The 11,374-nt window shown below is 40.6% G+C and overlaps 1 protein-coding gene across 6 annotated transcripts in view; it reads right to left on the bottom strand.

Annotated features, from left to right (window-relative positions):
- Positions 1–2,998: 2,998 nt before the first annotated feature.
- CFAP99 (cilia and flagella associated protein 99) overlaps positions 2,999–11,374 on the bottom strand; it is a 60,711-nt gene continuing 52,335 nt past the window's right edge. For 3 of the 6 annotated variants that reach the window (XM_065060389.1, XM_065060393.1, XM_005498483.4), the window contains 2 exons: positions 5,774–5,936; positions 3,002–3,536 (listed from right to left, as the gene is read on the bottom strand). In XM_065060389.1, coding sequence (XP_064916461.1) covers positions 3,369–3,536; positions 5,774–5,936 — 331 coding nt within the window. In that variant the 3' untranslated portion in view covers positions 3,002–3,368. Of the gene's footprint in view, positions 3,537–5,760; positions 5,937–11,374 lie in introns of all 6 variants that reach the window. The other 3 variants (XM_065060391.1, XM_065060392.1, XM_065060388.1) reach the window with 2 other exon arrangements.

Genomic DNA, 11,374 nt, shown 5'->3' with positions numbered 1-11,374 from the left:
ACATGTCAGTCTTCTGGAAGTGTTTCCAACGTGCTGAGCAAAAATCACCAGAACCATCAACTTGGGACATTGTTACCTGTTGTCTGTGGCACAATTAGTCCAGATCCTCTCTGTAGCTCGTTACAGGCCCTTGCAGCGGTGTTTTTGATGCCCTCAGCTCGCTGCCCAAAGGGCCGTTTCCCATCTGCTCAGTGTAAGGATCCCTCTCACTGCCCTGTGCTCGGCTGCTTTGCTCTTTGTGCATCAACTCGGAGCTTTTCCTGGTGACTTTTCTTGTCTTCTCCCCTGAATTAACAGAGCTTGAGATTTGTACTAGGTATTTTTATTTTTTTATTTTTTTTTTAACTTGCCATTCCAACATTTCTGCGTCTTTGATTTCATTTAAATAATAAACTATCTTTTCTTTAGGGCAAGTCGGATTGCCTGGCCGCGGAGCCACCGAGCTTGGGCTATGCCTCATTAGCAGGGCTGATTTGGAAGAGCCACATGCCACGCAGCAGTGCCTGTGTCACAGGCACCCTGTGTCCCACACTCACACAGGGCTCAAACCCCTTGGTCTTCCTCAGGTAGTCTGGGCCTCTTAGACCGCAATTACACCTGAAAGCATTTGTGGTTTGGCCATTTACACTGAAATAAGAGACCTCTGGAATGCGCAGCTCTCAACACTGAAAGCATTTGTTAATGAGGCTGTCAGTAAGATCAGACAGGTGAAACCTCTGATTCTGCAAGTCTGTTTTGTTGGATGATATAAGAGTCAGCCTTGTTCCCTGACCCTCGTTTTCTTGGCACAAATGTAACAAATGTGTAAAGAAATGAATCATGAATTATTCATGCACCTGTGTTTCCGTGGAGCATGATGAGTGTTGAGGCATTGCTGACTCAATTATCTGACCAGGTTGTGGGTGGTCTGTGCCAGAATCTCTAGCTAAGGCAGCGGTGTTGCCTCAAAGCTCACCTGGCCCCAGTGGTATCACACCTGCTTTTGTAACATAAGGCTAAGAAATTCTACCAGCCCTTTGCTGGCTCATCACCTCAGGTTTCTGTGCATCACATTCCTGGAAGGTGCTCCAGTGGCCACATGTACAGTGGTTCTGGACAGGGTCTGCTGCCTCCACCATCAAGTTATTCACATTTGTCAGGAGGATTGTAGTATTTTTAATGTTATTCTGTGTGTTCTGTTGCAAGACATGCCATCACTGAAAAATCAACAGGCTATATTGATATAAAATATGGGAATATATTAGCATTTTTCCTGAAAGACTCACATTCTTTTACATTCCTCAAAACATTGATTCTGAAGATGACTTTATGCATCAGATTCTAAAGTAGCAATAGGGCCATTTGTGACTTCTGAGGGTAAAAATTCCACAGCTGCATTAATGAGCTGTGGGAAACTACAGCAGATCTGTGGAATCCTTGACAGAGAGTATGGGAACAGAGATCAGCCTTGAAGATATTAAGGTTTACCCTTGAGAAGGATGGGAGTAAAGGAGTATCCGCAGATATTGAGTTGTACCCGTGAGAGGGAAGGGATGTGCCCGTGAGAGAGAAGGGAGTAGAAGAGTAACATGGATGATGGCAAAATTAGCCAATGAGATGTTACTGCTGTAACTTGTAACCAATAGTGAAGAGACACATGAATTGGTAGAACTGTATAAAAATGCACTTGTAGCAATAAATGGCATCTATCTACTACTTCCATCCTTGGTGCATGTCGTTTGTCTGTCTCAACCGCGACACCAAGCTTGCTCTATTCCTCAGTCCTTTCATTTGAGAGCAGAGAAAATATGGAGAAGAAAAGAATTGTGAATCGGCTTGATCACAATTCAGTAAGAATTCTGAAAACTGGTTCTAACATCACAGGGGAAGAAGCATGCAGTATGATTTCCATGTTACTTACCTACATAGTCCTGTCTAGCTCTTTGCTTAATGATGATTTATTTTTTTTCTCAAAATGCAAGAGACCTCAAAAAAGCAAAGAGGTACTATTCAGCTGTGCAATATCCCAGCCCACGGCTGCCAGCTCTGTTCATTGCTGGCTTCTGGAAAACCGAGGTGTTAATAGTCACTGCTCGGCTTTGTTGCTCTGGCACGAAATGCAGCAGAACGCTGCACAACCGCAAAGGAAGATGAACTCCCTGCCACCAAGGGTTTGTCATTTTAAGCTGTTAGAATCCTCTACTAGATATGGTTTCACAGTTCCCTCTTCTCTGTAGATCTGCTGTTGTTCCTTCTTGTCACTCTCCTACATTCCTTAACTCTTCCTTACTGATCTTGAGTCCTATATCACTTTAGCCGGCTACAGTAGCATTTACTTTGAATGAAAAATAATTTTATCAGCTTGTGGAAGTGATCTTCACAGCTAGGTGGCAACAAAAGAATTCCATTAGGCTTCCTTCAGTAAAAAGCCAGAAATGTGACGTTGGGAGAGCATTAAAAGCAGCTGCCTGACTATAATGTCAGCGACAGTCTCCTTCAATTTAAATATTTGCAATAGCCATAATTAAACACTTAGTAACTGGCATCAAGTTAAAGTAGAAATACATGACATAGTCTTACTGCTGTGTGGATTTTAATTCAGATTTATATCTCCCTTGGCCATGTGCCTAGAATAAGTCTTGTGATTTAAAGGCTGTTTTACACAGCATAGAGATTGTCATAGAGGGCAAATTATCTTCTAGGTGAGTAACAGAACTGTGACTTTTTCTGGAAGCTGCTCCCTAAAAGGATCAAACAATGTTATGTTCTCCTTCCACTGTTTAAAGACTCAAGAGATTCACATCTGCAAATAGAGGGACGGTCTGTCTGGGTCACTGGATGTGGTCTCTGGCTCCTGGCGGTTATCACATCATCTAAACCATCTCCAACAGTTTTTTCCTCATCCTCTAAAACTTGTGTTGAAACTGGTGATCTTCTTGCACACAGTTACTGTCAGGTAAGACGTGTTAGGAACTTGGGCTGAGTATGCCTCCTGAAAGATGCTTATGTACACAAATAGTGCTTGTTTTTTGCCCTCATTTTTATTCTTTTGGAAGATGAGCATAGCAAACCATGGCATAGTATACAATGCTAACAGAAATACAGATCTCAGCATTCTTACCTAGATATTTGCCATTCTGCTCTAGGAGCTTTGATAGTAAATTTTCAGATTCTTAAAGCTTTTGATTCTAACAGGAAAAAATGTTATCATTATAGCTTAAAAATAAAATTCTCTTACAAAAAGTTAACACATTTGTATTCTGTTTTGCCTGTATGACCCAAATTTTTCTAATCACACTATAAAGGTGAAGTAAAGATTAAAATTCAACCTTTTAATAGGCAGGCACACTGGGAATTTCCACCAGGCCTGAATTAGTTCCAAATGTATTTTATTTTACTTCAGAATGCAATACGTGGGCTGTAGGTGTCCTTCTTGCTGCCTCAAAAGCAGCCGTTTTCTGAGCCGTTTCTCTGGCCATGAGGCCATGTTGAAGGATCTTGACCTGTCGTTCCCGACTCTCTTCCAGTTCTTTCCAACGGTTCCATTCCAAAGAATCCTGTGGAAAAGACACATGGATGAACAGAGTGCAGAGACTACAGCGATTATCTTTAGAGGATACACTGAACTTCTCTTTGATAGCCTGGCTGGTTGGCAACATGGTTTATTTGCCAACAGGATTGTGAAACTTGCCACCCTCAAACTGGGCATGATGAATAGAAAGGTAACTTGAGTTGGTTGCCCAGTTTAAGATTAATTAAACACAGCTGCAACACTCCACAAAATATTAAATCAAGATAAAGCTACATCTGGATGGTTTGCTGCCTTATGTTCTTCCTTTGCCAACAGTTTATTCTTGAACTCTTAAATGAACAGTTGCACAAATCCTATCAGACTCTACGGGTTTGCTGATTCAAAAGCTGGGTTCACAAGGGAGCATTCAAAAAAACCCCTCATAACAAAACAAAACTGCTACATTTTCATCTGATTCTTTGCTTAAAATTATGGAAATTGACATTTTTTCATTCATGACAGTTTTTCTTACGGTTACTTTTCCAAATTGCAATATAAATTGTTTTATAGTGTCCTAGTCATTTATAAACAAATGTTACACTGACTTATATCGGCACAAACCCATTGGACCTAAAGTATCATCACAACTGAAGCCACAGCCTGGACTTGGAACCTTAATACAAGGGGTTAGTGTCATTTTCTTTTTCTACTGATTGGGGAAACTAAAAGGCAGTACAGACTGAATGCCAGGTACCTATCGCGTTATAACTAAGGGAGGAATTTTCTCCTATAGTCACATGAACACCCTTTTCAGCAATATACAGTTCAACTGGAAAAAAGATGCTGCTGAATATATCTGACTGGAATTGAGCCACTTCCCTCCAGTAGAGTTTTGACAGGGTCATGCAGAGCTGAACAGACCTGATGGAAAATACACTAAAACAGCTAAATAATTTATAGTAACCTTGAATTTATCTCTCTTTTTTTTTTTTTTTTCAGATGTCTTAACATTTGAGCAGAACATACACAAAAGCACTGTGACATCTTAACAGACCTACTGTGTAAAGCTAAGCTCAATAAAAAGACAAAATCTACCATCAAGACAACTTTCAAACCCTGGCCTTTCTGCTCATTCACATGACACCAAAGGACTCATGCAGACCCACATCAGGTAGTGAAAAAGTTCCACCTGGGAATTTATTCTTTATATTTGTTTATTTTAAAAATCTTGGTGAAAATTTTGAATGATATGGCTGCTTTCCCTTGAAGTCTGCATTTATTGCTTCTGCTTTACTTTGGACTCCAGGCAGCAAAGCGTTTAAGCATGTGTTCAAAACTTCAGTTCAGAAAGTCATCCCAGTTTAGGAAAAGCTTTCTTCAAATATGTCTTCAATGCTTTCATTGCTGAAAGGGATAGACCTAGTTGTCTGTATAATACACGTTTCCCTTGCCTGAAATGGGAATTTTGAAGGCAGCAGGCATTGATACTTTGAAAGATTGCATTGTTTTGGTTTTTAAACTATACACACATGAAAAATACAGATTTCCTCTTCAATGAATTCAGCTTCATCTAACTTTCTGACAAAATAGGTAACGAGTTATTATTTTAACAGATCGGGAGAATTGGTTCTAATTTTGCTTTGGGCTAGTTCAGCTTTTAGAAAGTGATCCCACCACGCCTGTTCACCGCCGTGTTCCATATGTGCTGTCACTGGGATATGAACCACTTGTAAATGTTAGGCATGCATGAGCAATGGCAGAGGGAGCAGCAGGAGCAGCAGTTCCTCACCGCTTGTCTTTAGACACTTGCCAAGGAAACACAACCGGTGAGAACAGCCTATGGGCTATTGGTGCTTCCATCCAATTTTGTGGGAGCAGGCTGGGGAAAGGTGAGGCAAAAACCATGGGAATGACCAACTGGAATGTGCCTTGGGTGAGACTGGGGGAGAGCGTCCCAGTTTGGTGTGTGATAGGCAGCTGGGAAAGACCAGAGTTCGGGACAGGGGTAAGATGCTGTTTCGGTGGGAGGAGAGCATGTGGTAATAAAAGTGGGAAGCGTGTTGTATGGGTGAGCCCTGCTCCGTGGCAGCAGGATGTGTGACAAGAAGCCGAGGTCAAGGCCACGGTTTGGAGAAATGGTGCCGAGGCAGCACACAGGGAGTTGCTATTGCCAGGCATTTACAGCACCATCTGCCTCCGCCCCCCGCCAGTGCTGGCAGCTGAGCAAAGGTCTGCGAGCAGCAGGTCTGTCACACAGCTTTTCTCCTTACGGAACACCCAGACCTTCCTCCATGCGATGCTGCTTTTCTGGGGAGTGATCTTTAAGAGTCCTGCTTGCTTTTTGCGCTCCATTGTTTTTTCTACAATCTTTTTCTGCAGGTTTAAAATACGTTCATCTTTCATAAGCCTTTCACCAGGCTGGGACTTTCTTTTCTTTTCTTCTTGCCTGAAAAAAACAAAAAGAAGCAATGAAAAGGTAAAATAATATCAACTCACAGAATAAATCCATCTGAACATATATTATCTTGAGAATAATGAATTTGCTCTTGCTTCTGGGAACCAGCTACACTCAATACAGGTTTAAATCATATAGCTCGATGAATGTGGTATTCACAACTTGCCTATTGTTGTTTATAGAACAGCTTTACTAAACAGTATAGAATAATTTCTTCCCACAGGATGCCATGATGACAATATCTGAAGTATTTCAAGCCTGACATGACATTCTTTAGAAAAAGCAAGTGCAAACACTGTGATAATATTGCAGCTTTTTGCTTGAGAGAACTATCGAGTTTTCCTTATACGACCATTAGTATTCATCTCAATTGCTGCATTCCTTGGCAAATTCTTTTCTATGTAATCTCAATGCCCCGATTCAGCATCTATGGGGTGGTGAATTATTAAGGTTAGTGGGTTTAGGTGAGCATAAATTGATAGAACCACGTGCAGCATAAAAGTAAGGCATAAGAGAGAGGTTATTGAATAGCCTTCATTATTTTAACCTTCCCCTTCTACTGTAGATACTTTTCTGTCCTCTGGAGTTGACATTTATCTGGTTTTGCTTACTTTCACCCAACTGGCACAATTTACTCACAACTTCTTCATGCAGGTTACACCACCTTACACAGTGATTCACTTTACATCCAACTTTCTCTTTTATTCAACATGGCCCTTGAATTTGGCTCAGTCTGATCAATCTGTAGTATTAATACTATGTCATGAGCAGCTGTGATTCTCTGGACAAATTTGGAGTCAAAGTAAGTTTCAGATCTGCCAAAGTATATACACAATTATATAATGTATAACCAGGTTATATCTGATGACTTCTCTCGGCTGGCAGGTTTTGTAAAAGGTCCTTCTGTATTGCAGCAGTACAACTTTACAATTGCTGTTCTTGGAAACCAGATTAAGACTGCAAATGACCGAGAGCAGAGTGCACTGGGGCGTCATTCAGCTGATACTGTGACTGTTATTCTGTCCATGGCAGCACTAATTTCACAGACTGGCTGCCCCTTGGAAATGCTTGACAAAAGAACTCTTCCCTTATCTCTTGGGTCTGATACCGCAGTGTTTTCAGTATGAGGTCCACTCTTTTCAAGGAGCTGGAGGAAGGGGAAGAAGGAAGTTCCTTCTCATGCTAAACCCACCAATTTGCCTCAAAAAGTGTCTGTATCAAGATTTCAGGGATCCAAACACTTTGATCATCTTGGGAGAGATGAGATATTCCCAAATCCTCAGGAATGGCATGAAGGGGAGATTTGTCCCATGGCACATTCTGAAACGTGACTGTGAACTCTAAACAAGGGGCACAGTTTCTTATTTCCAGTCATTTTCCTGAGACATCTCCTGAACACCTCTGCTCCTTGAGTCATGCTGTCTGGTTAGGATAACACTTCTTTGTCCTCATTAATACTGTGACATACTCTGCTACATAGAGATTAATTTTTAACACTATTCTGTAAATCTAAAAATTATGTGCTATCAATCTAACTGTGAACATGGATTATTTCTATTTGCATTGTAACAAGGCATTGCATTCCACGGGGCATAGGAGAATATAACAATAAGGTTTTGTAAACACTTGATGATTAAATATTGTCAGTGGGAATAAGCAACAAAATCTTTCATTACACACAAATCCACATTCTTGTAAATACATTTACAGGAAATATAGCAAGGAAATATAGCAGGAAATATAGGAAATATAGCAAGAGGTTTAACATCATGAAGCAGCAGCAGCTTCATTCATCAATAGAAAATTATGTGATGACTTATGGAAACAAATATGCAGAAACCATTTTAATTTGACTTTTAAGTTTATTTACCAGCTACTGGTATTGAAAGAGCACCTTGCACAGAAACTATTCTTTAAGAATCATAGTAGTTCCTAAAATGTAACGTCAAATATTTGGTAAAAAAAGAATTTGTTAATTTTCTTTTCTTTTGGTCTCAGCTAAGAGTTTTCTGTCCCTTTGTGATTATACCATTATTTAAAAAATATTTCCCTACCAAAGGCTTTGAAAAAAAAGGGCAATATTTTTGAAGTCCGTATGTATTTAAAACACTTTAACGAACTCTAGGTTTTGCTTAGTGACCTTGTCAGAAATTACCTTTTAGTGTTAAGGAATGAGATTAGAGGATTCTTGAACGTGCTCATGGAAGTTTGGATAAGTGTGGGGTATACAGATAAACTACTCAAAGGAGGAAAAATAAGGGATTAAAGATTTAAGAGAATATGGATATAAAAGCAAACAGTGAAAATTTCTTTATCTACCACAGATTTCATCCACAATTCACTTTCCATGTAAGCCACGTGTACAGTCAAGAGCAGAAAGACTTTGCCTTACTGTGACAAAGTACAGAACAATTCCATCAGTGATGGGTAAAATGTGTCTTTCTACTTAAAATAATGTTCCAGGCATCATAAACTGCAGCTGATATCCCATATTTGTTGTCTCAATGATTTCCTTAGTAGATATGAAGAATTAAAGTATTTTTTTAACTTCATGTTTTACAAACTTGGTGTGGAGTTTGGCAGTCCAGCACCTTCTTATTTACATATCCCTTGTATTTATTTAACTATCTACCCTGAAATTTTAGCATCTGCCCATATGCATTCTAGGGTCAGTAGGTTATCCAGCCTATAACTAAAGACGCAGAAATTCAGCATTAAAGGTTTTCCTGTAGGAAATGAAACCACTCTGAACACTTGGATTAGGTCTTCTCAGCTGAGTTTTAAAAATGGGGAATCTGAAGACCTGCACAGAGGATTCCCCCCGAAAACCACATTCATTTACATTTTCAAACTCCAGCTGTGCATCAAAAGTATAAGGAGACAGATGTGTGACACTGAGTCTTAACTGACTCAGTACTTGTAGGAGATGGAGTAAAAATGGCTGCTTGACCATTCTAGGCACCAGAAGATCAACTTAAGCAGCGAGGACCGTGTTTATAAACTCACCTTACAAAATGGAGTCTTGGGCAATAAACACAAGTATGTATTTTTAAAGCAGAAGTAGGATTGCTTTATAGTGCAATAAACATTTCTTTTTAATTATTTCCTCATAGTCTCAGTGACAAGGGCTGTCTGTACTTCAAAACACCTTGCCTTTTTCTGTCCTGCACGATATGATTCTTAGTTATTGCGGGCACAAAAATGAACCTCTCTGTTAACTGTTAAGGGAGTCATTATTTTGACATTTAAGAACACTACACTATTAGATTGATTAATATTTTGTACTAATTTGAGGGATTTAAGCACTCAAAAATCTGACTCCCTTGCAAAACAATTAACTTATTAAGCACCTAATTTTAGGTGAAGTCATTGTTATTCCTAACGGTGTTTTCCTCATTTGAAGTAACAATTATGAAGCTGTATAATCAAAGTTCATTCATAGAATCACAGAATGGTTGAGGTTGGAAGGGGCCTCTGGAGCTCACCTTGTCCACCCGCCTGCTCAAGCAGGGACATCTAGAGCTGGTTGCCCTGGACCGTGTCCAGGCGGATTTTTAATATCTCCAAGGATGGAGACTCCACAACCACCCTGGGCAACCTGTGCCAGTGCTTGGTCACCCTTACAGTAAAACAGTATGTCCTGATGTTCTGATGGAACCTCCCGTGTTTCCTCTTGTACTTCTTGTCCTCTTAGTGGTCACCACTGAGAAGAACCTGGCTGTGTCTTCTTCACAGGCCCTCTTCACATGTTTATGCTTCTGATCCATCATTGCTGATAAATTTTCTCCTTCTGTTTCAATGCTCATGAAGAACTGATTGCCGGCAGTAGGGACTTGGAAAATAAATCTTACTTCTTTATTACCAACACATGCAAAACCCTAAGTATTTATGAAATTTTTGAAATTAATCAAATCACAAATATTACAAAGTACAAAACCAAAGTCCCTTATATTGCTAATTATTCAGCCTTTTTCATTATTCTAGGCCGTGTTTTTGAAAACCTGAAGCAACAGCCGCACACAGGGACAGCATGGCACATGTTTGCCTGTTCCATCTTTCCACATCCATGTGCTGCCCCTTCCCTCAGCTGTGTGCTGCAGCCCAGGGCCGTGCTGCCAGGGAGCCTCACAGCTTCTGGAGGATGGGGCTCCCTTCTTCCCTCCTTGCCCCAAAGGGACTGACCCCCTAAGTCAGACCTGGACCTTCCAGGGAACATCTGCTTCAGGGAGCTTGTTCTGCTTGGAAAGGACTGTCACAGTCATCCATCCATAACTCTCCCTTCTGTTTTTTCCCCTCTCCTTCTTCATAACCTGCCTTCATCTAGGGGTGGCCCTGACTCGGGGGGAGAGAAGAGGTTGGGGCAGCAGGCACCGTCACGTCACTTGAAAATGAGCAGGAAAACAAACAAGGCAGGAACATGAGCAAAACCAGAAATAAGGCTGGATTCCATGTACCTCACATTTGTGCCAGTGGCTGGTGGGGCAGTGGATGTGCTACTGTTATCTGTGTGACACAAACAAAAGGATAGCCTGGGGTTCACTAGATTGGCTTGCAGAGGAGCCAGGAATTGAGAATGTGAAGTTTTGAGAGATGACTCTCCTCTGAATAGCTTTAAACCACATGGATGATGAGAGCGTGCAGTCCCAAGACCAAAGTAAAACCCCCCAAACCACAGATAGAGTGGAAGGAGGGAGCCTCAGCCCCAACTGGTTTGATCGGTTGCTTGGTTCTTAGTGCATTAAATTACTCGCAGTAGCAGAGGTAGCCTGATTGGAATGAAAGGGAATTGTACCTGACATACACAGGCACATCACTTCAGTACATTATTAGCACATATTCAAACACTTGTAAATCTTTTGGTGCTCATGTTGGAAAGCTGAGAACTCAAATGTTTGTCCAACTTACATGCCAGTGCTGATTTTCAAACTGTGTGAAATTCTAGCAATTAAAGGGATGTCCTGTGTATATACTGAATTGATTCTTAAGTGTTCTGCAAGCGCTCACAAAAGCACTGCTGTGATGGATGTCATGGCTTTCAGTCTATTAAAGGCTGATGTCCCTGTAATTTTTCATGTTCCGTTTCCTATTTTGTTTAATATAGCTCATTATATGCTTGCTCAATGTGCTTCTTTTGTGTTGATATATGTCTGTTTGCAAATGACACTGAAAGGAACCTGCTTAGTAGGGACCCAATTAAACTCCAGCTGACACTAACTAAAGCACATTTGTTTAGCAGCCATTAGCTGATTAGCAGTAGCCTTCAACATCATGCAATTTAAGATATAACATGTAATTTTCTATTGATGTATAAGGCTATTTTATGAGGAGCATTGGTAAGATTTGCTATTCTATTCCTGTGATTATGAATTCATTCTGTAAACATAAAACTTTTCACGTCTCCCATGCAGTGTATCAATAGTGCAACCCAA

The sequence above is a fragment of the Columba livia genome, chromosome 4, assembly GCF_036013475.1.
Source record: "Columba livia isolate bColLiv1 breed racing homer chromosome 4, bColLiv1.pat.W.v2, whole genome shotgun sequence".
Taxonomy (NCBI): domain Eukaryota; kingdom Metazoa; phylum Chordata; class Aves; order Columbiformes; family Columbidae; genus Columba; species Columba livia.
Note: the sequence above shows the minus strand (reverse complement) of the source record. Positions and strands in the feature narration are given on the sequence as shown.